We start from the raw sequence: 18,655 nt of genomic DNA, 5'->3' as shown, positions 1-18,655 counted from the left end.
GCTTCCTCCAGCCATTTCTGGTAAGAGCTGTCATATGGGCAATCTAATACTGATCCCAGTGGACTTTGCTGTAACATCCCATTTGTACCAATCCTGATGACTTCTGTTGTAAGATCTTGATACTACCAATCTTGGTGAACTCTGCCAGAATTCTTCCCTTGGCCCGATCCCACGATTACTGCCCATGGTCTCTCCTCATTCTATTCCAGAACTTCCTGTGCATCTGGTCCTATGACAACACCATCATACTATACACTTGTATAGCTTCAGCAAGTCACTTAGGACCTTGATTGTGCTGCACTATCACTGGATGAAGTGTTCATGGCAGTTAGTTGGAATTTGTTTGTAAACAGCTTTACAATCTATTCCAGCAAAACCGATTGTAAAGAGCTCATACAAGAGATTTCACTGAGACCGATCCTAATTGACCTTTGCCATAGATTTCGGGTTGCAGGAACACAACCACTTACAAAAAGGCTTTCACAGCATCAATGTAGCGCTGGTGATCCTGCGAGACTTGTGTCAGGGGTCTCACACCTGAAACCTGATATCTGTAGTAGAAATGTGTCTATTACAGATCTTATTGAGATCTGTGGTAAAAGGCCTTTATATTTATCCTTGCTGAAATCTGTTGTAGAAGTTGTCTATGACTTTTCTCACTCAAATATGTGATAGATTGATTGCTATTGCAGATTTTGACTGACCACTGGGGACACTGTGCTCAGAGGTAGCTCAGCACAATCAATTAACCAATAGATGCTGAGAGATGACACCAAGGTCTGGTGCCAATGAGGTTGCTTTAACACGAGTGTCCAGTGTGTTGATAGAATGGGAGGTGATCCTTGGACTGCAGTGGATGACTGCCTTTGGTTCTAATGATCAAGAGAGCTGGACTGCAGTATGAACTGCCTTTGGTGTCAATCGATATCTGGACCACAGAATGAACTGCCTTTGGATGATGTCGATGAGCAGTGATACAACACATGTGCTACATAGAAGCAATGCTCTGCAATTGCAACTGTCAATGGAATAATAATGTATACTTATGTGAAAGCTATAACTAGTAATGTATGGTGTAGAGTGGATTGATCTCCACTTGACTATTATGATGAGAAGCATAGTCATATATATATATAGACATGTCCCCCAGTGTTGCCTGCAACACTGCTACTGCTCCAGGGGGTCCTCTCTGACACTGTCCCTCCTCCTTGCATTCCTCCTAGCCATCCTGACTACTCTGTGAAGTTGCTCTTCAGTGCTGCTCCTTGTCCTTTCTCCTGCTCCTTGTCCATCATTGAGTTGGCCCCCTGCTTCATCAGGGTGGCCAACCCAATGTTCTCACCATCTTGTCCTGCTGAGATGTCTGTGAAATTGGCACCCATGTGAGATCCATCATACAATCATGATATTATGGATCCTGGTGGAATTTGTGATACAATCCTTGCTCATGCTGATCTGGGTGAGATCTGTCATAGAGCCTCTCTACTACAGATCTTGATGAGCTCTGTTGTCAACCCCTTGATTTGCCTGATGCTCGATTTGCTGCACTCCTCCTCATAAGACTTTTTGCTAATCAGTTGTTGGCCAGCATGGCAGTGTTCAGGATTGCAAAGTTTGGGCCTCAGGCAGCAACATGCACAAGAAGCCTTGCCTGTACCTCAATGAAGGAGAGTTGATCTGGATTGACAGAAGCACCATTCTCTCACATTGCCATTGACAAGAGTTGAGATCTTTGACACTTGAACTACAGACTCTCTTGAGAGGCAAGTATGAGTGCAACAAGAGCTTGCATATCTCAAGAACTGCATCCAGAGCCTTACAGGCTATTGTGGTCAACATCTATCATGTTGAGCACTGCATCACTGCTGCAGAGACTATGCAAGGCTGCATTGCTGGACCCATGTTGGGCAGTGGATATGAGCATGCTGCTGATATTGCTGAGCTGCTGTTGGCCTCTTGCTCTGAGGATGAGGTGCAAAGCCTGCCACTTGGCTGCACAAGGGGGGCAAGAGGAAAGCAAGATAGTTGCTGTTAGATTGCATCTCTTATCGGCCGTATGTGAGTGACTCGGGTTTGGGTGGCAATAGCCGTTCTTGTCGCCGCAAATATGGAGGTGTGTTGGTTTGCTCTTTGCTACCATCATGCTTTGCCACTCGCCCAAGCTGGAAGCAATCAAGAAGCGGAGTGGCGAGTAAAGGAGTAACGGACTTTGGTCAGCGTCTAGGCCGAGACACGGATCACGGCGGCCACCATCATGCCTGCCGACAGGCGCACACCATCTCAGCCAGCGAAGGAGGAGAGACCTCCGAGCAAGCCGACGGCAAGACGCAGAGCATATGCCAAACGAAGTTGTCTCAAATGTCGAGAGAAGAAGGCGAGGTGCGAGTTACCTGAACACAGTCTCGCCACTCCTTCTTCCATGACACCGCTCTCCAGCCAGCTAGCTTGCCATCGATGCAACGTCCTCTCGCTCGACTGCGTAGTATGGGATGGCGATCGCAAACGCAGACCAAAGGTATCCTCTGCTGCTGCAAGTGTCGCATCCGCATCCGCATCCGCATCTGTATCGGCATCGACATCGACATGCTTGCCTCCTTTCGTCAAGCCAGAGCCCGGCGCTTTACCTCGCAGTCCCGCTTCTCTGGAAGAGCTCGCAGCTGCTGCTCGTGTATGCGATCAGCGAACGACTTACGATGATGCACCGCACCTGCCGCCTCATCGCGCATCCTCGAGGCAGGCTAGCAGCTCGAGGGAAGCAGCCTCGTCGCTGGCATCCGTACAGTTCTTCAATCCGGTTGTAGATCATCTATCTAGACGCCTTTCGCTTTCAGGTGCATCTCCGCCACCCGATCCATGCCATGCCTCGGCTCATCGCAACTCTCATTCAAGCTCTCGCTCGGATCTTTTAAAAGCGGGCAACTCTGCCACTTTGGCTGCATATTGCACCCTCCAACCGCCTGGGCGTACGTGGACTTCGCTTTGGAGACCCTTGTCTGTTCTGATCGACTATGCTGCACAACAACCGAGCTTCACCTCCTACCTTGTCCTGCGTATCGATCGCGACTTGGGCGATCTCGACATTCTCGATCTCATCCCGCGTCATACTCTCGCCTATCTCAAGCCTTTGCTCAAACCGTATCTTCTATGGCATCCGCATCTTCCCGGCCTGGATGAGATGTATGCTGAGCATTGCAACAGGCCCAGCGTGTCGAGCGCACTTTTGCTCAGCTCCATGTCTCTTGTCGCTTGTCGTCATGCAATGCCTCTCACCGACCCGTTGCCTACCAAGCTTTCCACCTTGGTGGATCAGCTTGGTAGTCAGATCTTGCTCTCGACGCCAAGGGACATGTACACTGTGCAGGCACTCGAGCTTCTCTTGGCACACGAGCCTTCGCTCGTAGGAACCAGCCTGGCTGGCTCTGCACAGGCAGAGCGCGGTAACGGCTTGCTTGGCGAAGCGCTTCTAGCAGCTGCTCTTACCATTGCACGCCGTCTTGATCTGGACAAGGCAATCGACAGTGTCATGGATCTCTGTCGTCGTCCCATTCCCAGCGATCCTGCAGAGGCGCAGGAGAGGCGCAACTCTCTCGCCAAGCATCTCGCAGGCGCCTCGATCTGGCTCAGTCTGCGCATCTGGCAAGGACATTTCTCCTTTGTCAACTCCACCCTGCGTCCCATGGAACTGGCTGACATGACGACCAAAGCAGATCTCATGGTTGCCATCGATAATCAAGGTCGCAAGATCGAGCGCAGAGAGCGCGATCCTTTCCAGTCCACCGAGAAGCGTTTCCCTGGTCTAGACGAAGACAGCATTCTTCGTTCAGCAGGCCGTACTGGTCTTGTCTATCGATTCAAAGCCATGGCTCGCTTCATGGACACTATTGCTGGAATGTATCGTATCCTTGCCAACGCAAGCAAGCCGCCGCAGAGCGTGCCCGAAGCTGCGACGCCTACGACAGAGCAGACTCGAAAGGAGATGCTGGAGCTGCTTAGCAACTCGTCGCATCAGCAGCTGTTTTGGCAAAGCGCAAAGTCACAAGCTTTCAGTGTATTTGCAAGTGTCCGTCCCGCGCTTCTGCTGGAAGACTGGGCGACGATCGAGTCTTATTCGCTCCAAGAGCTCTTGCCCTGTCTCGCTATCTGTGCCTTTATGACTGGCGAGCTGAACCGTGGCTTTTCCGCCAACGAGATGGTGGAGGCGCTTCGCTTGGATATCAGCTTCCGTAACCAGTCCACAACGATCTCGGAAAGAAGGGATGCCGAGACGCACAACATGCTTAGCACCTTCCACCTCTTTGATCGTGGACTCGGCTATTCACAACCGGATATCCTGACCAAAGGTGGCTCAGCTTGCAACGTGCAGCGTGGATCTCTCTGGATGGAAGCAACAGGTGCACCAATGCTGCTCACCACTGCATTCGCCACTGATGGTTGCAAGACATTCCTCGAGAAGACGGCATGCTCGCTCTACGGCTTTGACCATCTTCCCCTCACGGTGGATATGCACCTGGTCATGATGATCCACACACTCCATCGACTGGAAGAGTGGGATCGCAACGAGTACTTGCCTCCCATCCGATCTAAGCCTGCTTCGAGACGCTTACCTAGTCTCGCTCCGCATCTGGCCGAGTGGAAGGAGGATGTTATGCCAGGACGAAGTATCTGTCAGATTGGTGTCATGTTTATTGAAGAGATGGTGCAAGTTATGCAGAAGTGGAAGCTTGCATCCTCCTTGCACAGAGCAGTACCATGGCATTTCAAAAGTCGGCTCGCCACATCTGCCAATGTAGGCAAACGATCGCCTGAGTTGCCAGACATGTCCAACGATCTTGCCAAGGCCAGTGTCAACACGGCAAGCAGCATCAACAGTGGCAATGGGAGCAACCTCAACGATGCTAGTGTAGACCAAGCGCAAAGCTTTTCTCAGAAGCTCGAGTGTGGTAGTTTGGGTTCAGGATTACCGCAACAGGGGAATGCTACTCTCGCTGCTGGTGGGAATGGAGGTATGTTTGATATTCCCATGTTCGATCTTTTTGGTCCGATGTCGACGACTGATTGGACTAACAACGTGCCATGGTTCGATCCCGTCGAGAACGGCACTTCTGGCAACACGGCACTGCCAAGTATCAGCAATGGGCATGGATTGCCACAATGGGACCAGCATCAATCTGTTGCACCTGCAATGCAGAACACCTGGCCTGCCCTGCAGAGACAGCGGAGTACTGAGACCCTGCCTCCACTGCAGTACCCATCGGGGCAATGCATGGCGCCACCACTGCCTCCGCATCATCATCAGGGACAGTGGCACGGCTACAACTACGGCTACCCAGGAGACCCTACATGCGGCCAAGGATGGAAGCAGAACATGAGCAGTGCCTACAAGGACGAGGGTGGGAGCCAGAAGGAATGCTATCCTCCCTCGTTCCAGCAGGCTTCCCACCGACCCTACTACAGCGGTGGCAGTCATTAGGGAGGCCGATAGTCTTATTTCTCTGTTCTCTTGCCACCCGACTGCCCAAAGGTGGCTTTGGTCCGTTTGGATGCTTACAGCGACCCCCAGAGTTTGAAAGTGCGAGTTGATTCGCTACTGGCAAGCATCTCTCCATTGCTGCTTATATCGACACTCATCACCCTACCCGTATCGCTGCTGAGCGTGGTTAGCAGTTGCCAGTCGTCGGCGGACCAAACGCGGACCATTCCATCGTAGCCAGAGGTGGCGAGGTAGAGACCATTGCTGCTGATTGCATGCTCCTGTTGTTGTTGTTGTTGTTGTTGTTGTTGTTGTTGTTGTTGTTCTTCTTCTTCTGCGTTACTTTCGGCGAAAGGATGTTTGCGGTGGCTGAGAGAACGGAAAAAGCGAACGTCGGAAACGCTCGAGTTGTGCGCTGGGATGGTGTAGATGGATTTGAGAGTACGCATATCCCATATCCTCACAGTATCGTCGCCGCTAGCGGTGGCGATCTGGTAACCATTAGGCGCAAAATCGATGGATAGGATTTCTTTGGCATGTCCATCCAACACCATGGCCGTCCTACCGGTTCGCATATCCCACACCCTTGCTATGGCATCCAAACCACCACTTGCCACCAAGGCTCCATCATCCTGAAACTCAACCGAGTAGACTGGTTTGCTATGCCCCTCCTGCACGGCCAAGCATTGTGTAGTGGAAAGATGCCAGAGCCTCCATGTGCCGTCGAAGGATGCACTTGCGACGTAATCACCGCTGGGATGGAAAGCTGTTTTTGCAACTCTCGCTTCATGTCCCTCCATGCTTGCCAGTGGACGGTGACTCTGTAGACTCCATAGGCAGACAGAGGCATCGCCTGCACCGGAAACCAAGTTGACTGCAGCAGGATCGTGTGAAAGCGTCGCACGCGGATGCCAAGCCAGCCCACCGACCTTGTCCCTCTGTGCTCGATAGGTGGCTTTGTGAGTGGCACTCGGCACCTCCCAGAGTTTGATGCTGCCGGACCAACTTGCCGTTGCTAAGAGTTGCGAGTTGGGTGAGAAGCGGATCATCGAGACCGGTCGATCGTCGCAAAGCTGCGATCCGAGATTGGCATATGTCTTGATGGGTTGGAAAACTTGGTTGCGTAGCTTGACCATCGATGCCAGTGGCACTTTAGCATCTTTGCGTTGCATAGCGAGACGCAGTTTGGAGCGTTGCAGAGAGAAGCATGCTATCCTCCGTCTTGCTTCGAGAAGCGCAGGCGGTCCTTCTGTGTAGAATTCTTGCTCCTGCTCGTCACTGCTGTCGTCTTCGTCGCCGTCGTCGCTATGGGGAGGAGATGCTTGGGATGCACCTGCCAGTTGTTGTCCTGTCTCCTGCAAGCGTTGGGCGAGCAGCTGCCGCAAACGCTCGCGACGATCCATCTCGCCTTCTCCAAAACATCTTGTCGCTTCTCCCAGCTCTCGAAGACCTAGCCTGACTTTTGCATCGGAAGTGGGAATAGCGAGACTGCGAGCAAGTTTGCGCCGCTCGAGTTGTGCTGAGAGAGCAGCATCGGGAGTAGCATCGGTAGCAGAGTATGCCTTTGATCCTGCCGAAAGCAGATCTTCCATTGTGACTCCCGAGGATGCAGCGGCACTGTCGATGTCCATATCAGGTCTGGCGAGATGAAAAGGGGAGGAAGGAGGAAGGAGGAAGGAGGAAAGAGGAGGAGGAGGAGGAGGAAGGACAACTTGGTCGGTGCACCGCCACAAAACTTCCATCCGGAATCCGAGATCCGAGATCCGAATTTTGAATTATTATTTTATTTTTTTTTCGATTTTTTCATTTTCGATTTTTTTTTAATTTCAATTTCCGACTCCCGACTCCCGACTCCCGATCTCCGGCTCCCGATTTCCAGGTAAATTCGCGATCAACTGCGATTGGTTTCTTGTCGTTCTGCCATCATCACGATCATCATCTCTTCTGCTCCTTCTTCTCCCTGCTCGTCCCCTCGCAATGGACGCTTCACGAGGTCAGTCGCTCCGGTATCGCGGCAGTGAGGATCAAGCAGGCAAGACGATGCACCACAACGAAAACAAAAAGCTGGACTCCAAGTATGGATCGACACCGAAAGCCTTGGATCCCAAGATGCACTCTCATCCAGCAGACAGGATGATCACAATCTCGCTCTTGATCTTCGCTGCTTGCCTGCGCTTCTACAAAATCTCCTTTCCGGACGAGGTGGTGTTCGATGAGGTGCATTTCGGCAAGTTTGCAGCCTACTACCTTCGTCGTGAATTCTACTTTGACGTCCACCCTCCTCTGGCAAAACTCATGAATGCCTTTGCCGGCTACATGGCTGGTTTCGATGGCAGCTTCGAATTCGACCAGATCGGAGACAAGTACGTGGATAACAAGGTTCCTTACATGCGCATGCGCGCTCTCCCCGCGATCATCGGCAGTCTGCAGGTGCCGCTGATCTACGCGATCATGAGGGAGAGTGGATATGCTCCCCTCATTGGCGTCTTGAGCGCTGCTCTCTTGCTCTTCGACAACGCTCATATTGCACAGGATCGTCTCATCCTCCTCGACGCTCCTCTGATCCTGTTTATGATGCTCAGCATGTACTGCTACATTCGCTTCTACAAGCTGCGCTACAACGAGTTTGGTGCCAAATGGTGGTCCTGGCTCATTGCTACCGGTCTTAGTCTCGCAATGACGATGAGTTGCAAGATGGTCGGCCTCTTCACCTTTATCACCATCGGCGCTGCGGTCGCTTGGGATCTTTGGAGGTTGTTGGACATTCGACGTGGACTCGAGATGGAGCAGGTCGCTCGTCATTTTCTTGCAAGGGTCTTGAGCCTTATCGTGCTTCCCTTTGCCATCTATCTCTTCTGGTTCTGGGTGCACTTTGCCATCCTCATCAAGAGTGGACCTGGCGATGCTTTCATGAGCTCGCAGTTCCAGCAAACGTTGCAAGGCAACCCTATGCTCAGCAGCGCACGCGAGCTTCAGTACTACGACCAGATCACCATCGCACACAAGAACACCAAAGCTTTTCTCCATTCCCACGCCCACCCTTACCCACTCAAGTACGACGACGGCCGTATCTCGAGTCAAGGCCAGCAGGTGACCGCCTACCCGCACAACGATACCAACAACCTCTGGCAGATTGTGCCCACCAAGCCCATCCCACAGGACGAGGTGCAAGGCCGCTTGGTGCACAACAAGGACCTCGTCCGTCTGCTTCACATCAACACCAACTCCTACCTTTTGACGCACGACGTTGCTTCTCCACTCATGCCCACCAACCAAGAGTTCACGACGACTGCTGCCAACGAGACCTCTCGCTACGACGAGACGCTCTTTGAGCTCCTGCTCGACCAAGAGGCTCCTAAGAAAATCCTCAAGAGCAAAGCTTCCTGGTTCCGTCTGGTGCACAAAAACACTCGCGTCTGCATGTGGACGCACGCCGAAGCTCTGCCCGACTGGGCCTTCAACCAGCAGGAGGTCAACGGTAACAAGAACGCTGTCGACAGAACGTGTCTCTGGTACGTCGACCATCTGGCTCCCAGCACGCAAAGCCCAGACTACGAAGAGCGTCTGAAGCCCTTACCTGCTCGCAAAGTGATGCGGATGAGCTTCATGAAAAAGTGGCTCGAGCTTCAGCTGCAGATGTTGCAACAGAACGCCGGCCTAACGCAAAGCCATCCTTATGCCAGCGGACCGATCAACTGGCCCTTCCTGCTGCAAGGCATCTCCTTCTGGACGCAGGACCAAGGCCAGCAGCAGATCTACATGATCGGCAACCTCGTCAGTTGGTGGGGTAGCGTACTTGGCGTTTCCGTCTTTGTCGGTCTTGTTGCTGCCGATTTGCTCGCTCGCCGTCGTGGTGTCTATCCTATCGCTACCGCAGTGAGGAAGAGGTTGCATCGCTCGACCGGCTTCTTTGTCCTTGCTTGGACGTGCCACTACATTCCTTTTTTCCTCATGTCCCGCCAACTCTTCATCCACCACTACCTGCCAGCCCACGTTTGCGCCTGCTTGGTCGCTGGTGGTGTGTTCAACTTTGTCGCTAGCGAAACGATCCAGTCGCCCATCTCGCACCCAGGACCCTTGTTGAGGCTGAGGGATTTGAGGCCGAGCATGGACAACCTTGTGCCCAAGCAGGCGAGGGTGGTGATCGCAGTCGTTCTCGCTGCTTTGCTTGCCGTCTTTTGGTGGCTCAGTCCGCTTACTTATGGTACTCCAGGCTTGACCAATGCAGAGGTGCATGCTAGGAAGTTGCTTGCTTCCTGGACGCTTCACTTTGATAAGTGAGTCGTCCTCAGCCCTCTCCCCTCTCCCCTCTCCCCTCTGCGTCTTTTAACACACTCTCACACACACACTCACACACTGTCTCATACAATCTCGACGAAAACAAAAACGGATGCATTCCGCCTAGCCAGTCGAGTTGAGCGTTTCGACACTTGCGCCGCCCACGATTTCGCCCTGAATCAGTTGATTGATACTCTTGAAAGCCGCTGGGTCGATGCAAGCAACCATCTGCCACTCATGCGACCAATCTTGCCTTTCCACCTCCTGTGTTAAGGCCAGCAGGCGCTCTTTGACCTTGTTGGCCGCGGGGGTGGGGATGGTGATACGGATTCGCATTTGAGCTCTTTCGATGGGGATCGTTTGTTTTTCTTGCAAAAGTCGTATTACGTCGAGTGCCTGTTCGAGTGTTGGCATTGCAAGGGTGCATGGATGGTGAGTAACTCTATCTCTTTTGCCTTGCGGGAATGCCAGGGGGGGGGGGGGGGGGGGGGTTGGTTGGTTGTTTAACCTACCTGCTGCTTGGCGCTTCTGCCTGACTTGACCGAGTAATGGACATCATGCATCGCCTTTTCGATCATCCCCACGGTATAAGGTCTCTTGCTTTGCGGTTCTACACACTTTGCAGCTACCTGGGTTGCAATATCCCTCCAAGTATTCTCGAGTTCATGCCTCCGTTCCTTCTCGCCAACCTGCAACTCACCCTTACTAAGGATCTCGTGCAAAACCTTTTCCACCTCTACCGTTCCAAAAGCCTTCTGCAACTCACCCGACGGCGCAATCTGACCCTTGGATACATTGAGAAAGACATTCGCGATCTGCACCACCTCGTCCAGATCGCTTTCCACACCCGTCCTCCATTCGCGCACCTTGTTCTTGTAGCATGCGATTTCGAACCGTTTCCCACCCTTCCGCAGCCGCACGACCGAGACGTTGGTTAGCCTGATCTGGTTCGCCGGTTGGTTGATCGGCATTGTACACTGCGATGCTCCAGCGATGATCGAGGTGGGCAAGCAAAGCGCAATGTCGTACAGAGAATCAGAGAAAGAGAGAAAGAGAGAGAGCTTCTCACGCCTCTCTACTCTCTCGTGCGAATACTAGCCTAGCCGCACGAGAAGGTTTGGTTGGTATTTTCTCGTGCGATACACATCACACACTACTTGATTACCCACACTCAAGCCAGTTCCTTGTTCTTGTTGCCTCTGGTTGAGAAGCCTCTCACCGGGTCTGCGCAGAAGGCATGCACAGAAGATCTGAAGCAAGCATCAGGTGCTGAAGGTCTGATTGGGTGTGTGGTGTGTGTAAATTGCGGAATCAACTGCAACATGGAGTCCTGATTGATCCCACCAAGATTGATCAGAACAAGCTTACTCAGTAGGTTTTGTCAAATGTGCTGCATGAAACCCCATCAGTACAGAACAGGTCATTTGTTCACAAGGGAGCAATGGGAGGATCAGAAAAGGAGGGTCCCAACACTACATGACAAGGAAGTCATACAGGAAGCAAGTGTGTGCAAGGAAGGAGACTGAGCTCAGTGTCACATGGTTGGTTACCACACAGAGGGACATGCTCACAACCAGAAAGGCAATCGAGGAGGGCACATGGTCACCGGTTAGGAGGAGGGAGAGCTGTGTCGAGGAGACTGGTGAATAACCATGAGGAGGAGGAGCAGTGTCAAAGAGCTCGACACACAGCTCAAGGAGAAGGGGAGCAAAGGTGTCACAGAAGCTGCACAGGAAGATCCAAAATGAGGTATGAGGAGCCTTGTGCACACAAAATTGTGAAATCAACCAGATCATGGGTTTCTGGTTGATTTCACCTGACAACAACTGTGTCACATCTGTCTGGTTGATTTTGCTGAAATCAATCAATCAGAATACAACTACCTGGTTGATTTCACCAAACACACTGCAAGAAGCTTCCATTGGTATGGAACAAGCCAATGGACTACAAGGAAACAATGGGAGACTTGGTAGGGAAGACCTCCATTGTCAAGGGGGAGGTCAGGACAACAGGAAAGGGTTCACATGTGAGGAGAAGGTCCAAGCTCAGCCAAGAGAAGGACAGAGCTCAAGAGCAAGCAGCAGGTTACCACAGGGGGAATGTGCTCTTCATCACATAACCCAGTCACAAGGTAGACTGCATGGATGGCAGTGGAACAATATGGATGGTCACAAGGTCAAGGAGAGCCATCAGATAGGGGCCAAGGGAATGGCCACAGATTGGGAGGAGAGGGGGCCAGGCTGAAAGGATCAGCATTGGTACCATGAGGAGGATGGGCAGTGTCATAGGGCCAGCGCAGAGATCATAAGCAGCCATGCTGCACAGCTGCCAAAATGAGCTCAGTGCACCAGAAGTGGAACTGGTTGAGACCCAGGGGCTCTGACCAATCTCACTGAGAATGGTCAGACAGTGAGCTGGGGGGGAAAAACCTCATCAAGAATGGTTGAGATGGTGGGTACTGGGGAGTTTCACTGAGACTGGCCCAAGATGAAGCAGATCAGCCAGCCCCACAATGAGATGAGGGCATCCCACCAAGATCAAAGGGACAGCCACTGAGAGCAGGGAACAAGTGACCTCACCACTAGATGAGGTGGGAGGAGACCCCTGAGCATGATGAAGTCAGCATAGGAGGATCATTGCCTCAGCAAGGGAGTAAGGATAGGAAGGGCAGGATAGTAGTAGGAGTCAGATAGAACAGGATGGATGGGGAGGCCATACCCTGTAAGGAAGGGAGGGGGACCACAGTGATGTAGACACCATTGCATGAAGATATATATACACCCCTCTGTCATAGTGAATGAGTGGATCTGGCATCCACTCTATTCTTAACTAAACTATACTCTACTGTAATGTATACTTAGTTGTTCCATCACATAGTGCAATCACAGGCCATTGCTACTAATCTAAGCAGGTGTGTTGTAACACCTCTCACTGACATCATCTGTAGGCAGTAGTTACTGTGGTCCAGATAATCACTTCTCCAAAGGCAGTACTCATACTGCAGTCCAGGCTTCTCTCACTGATTTGCCACTTGCTCATTGACACCTCAAACACTTTGTCATGGGCCTGGGTGCGCAGAACGAGGAAAGACCGAAGTTCATATGAAGGTAGCACAGGAATCGTGGAATCGGGTAGATCGTAGGAGCTGCGACAGAGTTCACCAAGATTGGCAGTAGAATCAGCTGTATGGCAGACCACAGCGAAATCGGCACAAGCATTGTCGATATCACAAATCCCACCAGAATCTGCAGCAAGTGAGATCATGTGGCAGATTCTGTGGAGATCGGTAGTAAGGATGTCCATACAATGATTCACATGCAAGAGGGATTGAGCTCAGTGACACATGGTTGGTTACCACTCAGGGGCCCACAGGACAGGAGTAGAAGAGAACTGTCACCAGTCAAAGGAAGGAGATCTGTGTATAGGACACCAGCAAAAGGGACATGAAGAGGAGGAGCAGTGTCAATGAAGTTGACACAGCTCAGGAAAGACAGGAGGGTCAAGGCTTGATGCAGAGGAGGCGCCTCCTTGGAGATCCCTGTGCAGTACTCAATGAAGAGGGTACTCTCTGGAGAGAGGGAGCAGGAGCAGTGTCGCTGGTGACACTGTGAAGAGGTATATAGTCCTACCTCCTCATCACAAATGGTTGAGTGGATCCTCATCCACTCTACTCACCATACAACTAGTCAATACTTTAGAAACATAAGTACTCATTAGTTTTCAGTCAGCATAAGTTGCAATCAATAGATTGCTCCTCATCGAAGCATGTGTGTTGTATCACCATTTCCTGACACCCGAAGGCGGTTCTAGCAAACCAGCAGTCCAGATATCGATAGAACCGAAGGCAGTCATCCACTGCAGTCTGCAGATCACTTCAAGTGTTAGTTGACACACTGGACACTTGTGTCAGCATCATCAATCCATACTCACACCAGACCATTGGTGTCAACATCAAGTTCACTTAGAGTCATATCATAGTTTGATCGTGCCAAGCTACCTCTGGACAGAGTGTCCACAGTGGTCAGTCGAAATCTGTCATAACATCAATACAACTACAGATTCCAATGAGAAAAGCGGCAGAGACAGTTCTGTCACATATTTCACTAGGAATTGTAATACCATTAGCACTGTCGCATAACTCAACAGAATTGGTGATAGTACTGATACTACTACTGATCTCAGGTTTCAGGCGCGAGACCCCTGACACACTTGTGTTGAGTCAATGAATCACCATTCCATATATTCAGTGTTCTGCAACAAGCAAGAACTGACTGTGCCATGTTACCACTGAACTGAGTGTTCACAGCAGTTAGCTGAAACTTGTTGAACCAATAATCTTTCAAGCAGTCTCAGTGAAAGTGGCTGACAGGTGCATACCCAAGCATGCTCACTGAAACTGGTTGAAATCACCCAAACTGGTGGCTTTTGAGTTCCAGGCACACGACCGCTGACAGGCAGTGTCGAGAAGATCAACATACAAGGAGAAGAGGAGTAGGAGGAGGACAGGGACACTCCTCCAAGAGGAGCAGGAGTGGTGCCATGGACGACACCCTCCAAACACATAGATACTCTTACTTTACCATAGCATATGAGTGGATCCTCATCCACTCTACTCTATACTTACTTACTCTTTACTTAACTCTTAGACACATATCATTGCAATAGCAGGGCTTTGCAACACCATTGGACATCAGCTGTAGGTGGTGTTTGTCAGAGGTCTCGTGCCTGAAACCTGATACCTGTAATAGAAATGCGTCTATTACAGATCCTGTTGAGATATGTGGTAACATGCTGTGTATTATTATTCTTGTCAAGTTATGTTGTAGAAAGGCCTCTATGACTTTCCTTGCCCAAATATGTAATAGATTGATTGATATTGCAGGTTTTGATTGATCACTGTGGACACTCTTGTCATGGGCCTAAATGCTCAGGAAGCAGGAGGGTCACTGGTTCATATGGAAGGAGCACAGGTATCGAAGATCTAGTCGATACCAGTAGAGAGCATGGTCGTAGTGCAGTCTCCATGGAGACCATGGACTCCTACAGACTCACATGCAAAGGAGGACCGAGCCATATGCAAGGAGGGCCAGGCACAGCCATGAGGAGGACCAAGCTCAAGGAGCAGGCACAGCCACGAAGAGGACCAAGCTCAGATGGTTACCACTCAGGAGGCACAGGGGTGCCAAACAAGCAGCAGGATAGCAAGGAGGAGGAGCAGTGTCGAAGGAGTCGACACAGCTCAAGAGGCACAGGGGTGCCAAGCAAGAGAGGCCCCTGAACAGCACTCGATGAAGAAGGTACTCTCTGGAGAGAGAGCAGGAGCAGCATCGCTGGCAATGCTGTGAAGAGGTATATAACCATGCTTTCTCATCATCATAGGTCGAGTGGATCCTCATCCACTCTACTCACCATAACTAGTTATCACTTCAGCATAAGTATATATTAGTTTCAGTCAGCATAGCAGCAATCCATCAAAGGTTGCTCCTCATCGTAGTGTGTGTGTTGTATCACCACTACCTGATGTCCGAAGGCACCCATAGCAGGTTAGCAGTCCAGATCAAGATAGAACTGAAGGCAGTAGTCCACTGTGGTCCAGGGATCACCTCAAGCATCAGTCAACACACTGGACACTCATGTTGATGCCACCAACCTTATCACCAACACCATCAACCTCATTATCATCGACATCACCAATCTCATCACCAACACCATCAACCTCATCATCATCAACACTCACACCAGACCTTGGTGTCATCATAACCGAAGCATTGATATTGATCGTGCCGAGCTGCCCCTGAACAGAGTGTCCACAGAGGTCAGCTGAAACCTATGATAGTATATACAATGAATGCCACCTGCTGTCACTGTGCAACTTGATAGTCACCGATACCGAGACAATAGCTGTCGCACAGTTTGATAGTCACCGAGTATCTTGACAGACCGACCTGGGTTTCAGGCGCGAGACCCCTGACAACTCTGTCTGGAGGTAGCTCGGCATGATCAATAACAATAGATGTATTGCATTGACACCAAGGTCTGGTGTGATTGAGATAGTTGATGTCATCGACATGAGTGTCCAGTGTGTTGACTGAGTGCTTGAGGTGATCCCCAGACTGCAGTGGACGACTGCCTTCTGTTCTATCATTATCTGGACTGCAGGTTTGCTAGGAACCATCTTTGGATGTCAGTGAGCAGTGATACAACATGTCAGGGGTCTCGCGCCTGAAACCCAGGTCGGTCTGTCGAGATACTCGGTGACTATCAAACTGTGCAACAGCTATTGTCTCGGTATTGGTGACTATCAAGTTGTGCAGTGACAACAGGTGGCGTTTGTTGTATATACTGTCGTAGGTTTCAGCTGACCTCTGTGGACACTCCGTTCAGGGGTAGCTTGGCATGATCAATATCAATGCTTCAGTTATGATGACACCAAGGTCTGGTGTGAGTGTTGATGATGATGAGGTTGATGATGTTGGTGATAAGGTTGGTGAGTGTTGATGATGATGAGGTTGATGGTGTTGGTGATAAGGTTGGTGGCGTCAACACGAGTGTCCAGTGTGTTGACTTTGACACTTGAAGTGATCCCCGGACCACAGTGGACTACTGCCTTTGGTTCTATCTATATCTGGACCGCTAACCTGCTATGGGCGCCTTCAGACATCAGGTAGTGGTGATACAACACACACACTACAATGAGGAGCAACCTTGATAGATTGCTGCTATGCTGACTGTAACTAATGAGTACTTGTGTTTCTAAAGTATTGACTAGTTGTATGGTGAGTAGAGTGGATGAGGATCCACTCGACCTATGATGATGAGAAAGCATGGTTATATACCTCTTCACAGCATCGCCAGCGATGCTGCTCCTGCTCTCTCTCCAGAGAGTACCTTCTTCATCGAGTGCTGTTCAGGGGCCTCTCCTGCTTGGCACCCCTGTGCCTCTTGAGCTATGTCGACTCCTTCGACACTGCTCCTCCTCCTTTGATCAGTGACAGTTCCTTTGGCTCTTGTCTCTCGAGCCCCTGAGTGGTAACCATCTGCATGCTCCTTGAGCTTGGTCCTCTTCGTGGCTGTGCCTGCTCCTTGAGCTTGGTCCTCCTCGTGGCTGTGCTTGGCCCTCCTTTGCATGTGAGTCCATAGGAGTCCATGGTCTCCATGGAGACTGCACTACGACCATGCTCTCTACTGGTATCGACTAGATCTTCGATACCTGTGCTCCTTCCATATGAACCCGTGACCCTCCTGCTTCTTGAGCATCCAGGCCCATGACACAACACACACACTACAATGGAAGCAACCTATTGAGATTGCAACTTGCTGACTGAGTACTAATGTATATTTAGGTGTAAAGCTATAACTAGTAATATATGGTATAGAGTGGATGTCCATCCACTCACTTGTTATGACAAGGAGCATGGTTATATACCTGCTCCTGCAATGTCACCTGTGATGCTGTTCCTACTCTGGGAGGCTTTGCCAACTCTGCTCCCCCTCCTTGTCCTTCCTATCCTTCCCATCCACTGCATGGTGCTGCTCTCTGGCTCTGCTTCTCTCACTCCATGTGAATGGACAGTCTGTCATTGTCTTATCTCCTATAGGGGCTAGTCCCACTTCATCTGGGTGGTGACTTGCACCCCCTCTCATCACCCTCTTGTCATCAGTGCCCACCTGGTGGCCCCAACTTCATCATTGTGCCAGGCCCCTGTGTCATAGGGTTGGCTGGCCAGCGCAAGAGAGTGCGCCAAAATGATCAGCAGCAGTTATGATAATGTTGCATAATGGAGTAGTATATGAAGGGTGTGCAGAAGATCAACATATGAAGGGTGCACCAGATTGATCAGAGTCAAAAACCATCAGGGAACAATGAGATTAATCGGGTTGGCAGTGCATATGAATTATGAGATCGATCGAACTCTGGGAATCCAGGTCAATCTCATGGGATTGGTCAGGGTCAGTTGGATCAGCATGCCTCTACTAGTCGGCCAATATGAACAAGTACTTGGAGTCATGCCAATGTGACCACATGACCAAGGGGTTGGGTCACAAGGTTCAACAAGTGACTAAAGGGGTTTCACAAGACAAGTCGAGACAGAACTGTGCTGATGTGACCACATGACCAAGGGGTATGGTCACAAGGTTCAACAAGTGACTAAAGAGGTTTCACAAGATAAAGTCAAGAGGGAGCTGTGTCGAAAGGGGGCATCACACATCAGGCAGAAGGAGAGCATGAAGGTGAGAGGGCAGTGTTGCATAACCCATATGCCATGCAAATGGTAGGAGTGCAGTATAGAAGGGATTGGTGCCAGCAGGACAAGACAGTGCCTAACAGGGGACAAGGCCCCTCAAGAGGAGCAGGATAGGTGTCAAGGGAAAACACCAACCAGACACATAAATACTCTCATTCTACCACAAGCATATGAGTGGAGGGGCATCCACTCTGACTTACTTACTATATACTTTACTTACTTGGTTACATATCATTGCAATAGCAGTGCTCTTGCAACAACTCTCAATGCATGTGTTGTATCACTGTTAGTTGACAACTGTAGGCGGTGTTCTTCACACCAGCAGTCCAGTTCATTACTGAAGGCAGTGTTGCTCGACACCAGTGGTCCAGTTGGTTATTGTAGGCAGTGATTCACACCAGCAGTCCAGTAACTCCCATCCTCTGTAGGCAATTGGCATATCACAGTCCAGATGATGTCCAAGAGCATTAACAACAGTACTATGAACACTTGTACTGTAAGGGAGGGTGTATCACCCTCTCACCAACAAACAACATTCATGCTGTGCAACCTCTGAATGGAGTGTTCAAGGCAGTCAGTCGATACTTACTAGGTGGCAATGCTTGGTTATGTTTAGGCAAAACATATCAAGTAGACCTTACTCAATCAACCTCAGTTAGTC

At 50.6% G+C, this 18,655-nt stretch overlaps 4 protein-coding genes across 4 annotated transcripts; 2 read left to right on the top strand and 2 right to left on the bottom strand.

Annotated features, from left to right (window-relative positions):
* Positions 1-2,254: 2,254 nt before the first annotated feature.
* UHO2_05704 (uncharacterized protein) lies at positions 2,255-5,470 on the top strand (the record flags this gene model as incomplete). The annotated part of the gene is made up of 1 exon (XM_041558603.1): positions 2,255-5,470. The coding sequence occupies one exon, from the start codon at positions 2,255-2,257 to the stop codon at positions 5,468-5,470; it is 3,216 nt and encodes a 1,071-aa protein (XP_041414537.1).
* Positions 5,471-5,544: 74 nt separating this feature from the next.
* Positions 5,545-7,101, bottom strand: UHO2_05703 (uncharacterized protein; the record flags this gene model as incomplete). The annotated part of the gene is made up of 1 exon (XM_041558602.1): positions 5,545-7,101. One exon carries the CDS (start codon positions 7,099-7,101, stop codon positions 5,545-5,547), a length of 1,557 nt encoding a protein of 518 aa, XP_041414536.1.
* A 346-nt stretch (positions 7,102-7,447) lies between these two features.
* UHO2_05702 (putative PMT4 -dolichyl-phosphate-mannose--protein O-mannosyltransferase) lies at positions 7,448-9,751 on the top strand (the record flags this gene model as incomplete). Its single annotated transcript, XM_041558601.1, has 1 exon — positions 7,448-9,751. The coding sequence occupies one exon, from the start codon at positions 7,448-7,450 to the stop codon at positions 9,749-9,751; it is 2,304 nt and encodes a 767-aa protein (XP_041414535.1).
* A 120-nt stretch (positions 9,752-9,871) lies between these two features.
* UHO2_05701 (putative Shwachman-Bodian-Diamond syndrome protein) lies at positions 9,872-10,719 on the bottom strand (the record flags this gene model as incomplete). Its single annotated transcript, XM_041558600.1, has 2 exons — positions 9,872-10,144; positions 10,261-10,719. The coding sequence occupies 2 exons, from the start codon at positions 10,717-10,719 to the stop codon at positions 9,872-9,874; spliced, it is 732 nt and encodes a 243-aa protein (XP_041414534.1).
* Between the last annotated feature and the right edge of the window lie 7,936 nt (positions 10,720-18,655).

The sequence above is a fragment of the Ustilago hordei genome, assembly GCF_900519145.1.
Source record: "Ustilago hordei strain Uho2 genome assembly, contig: UHO2_contig_15, whole genome shotgun sequence".
In the NCBI taxonomy this organism is placed as follows: domain Eukaryota; kingdom Fungi; phylum Basidiomycota; class Ustilaginomycetes; order Ustilaginales; family Ustilaginaceae; genus Ustilago; species Ustilago hordei.
Note: the sequence above shows the minus strand (reverse complement) of the source record. Positions and strands in the feature narration are given on the sequence as shown.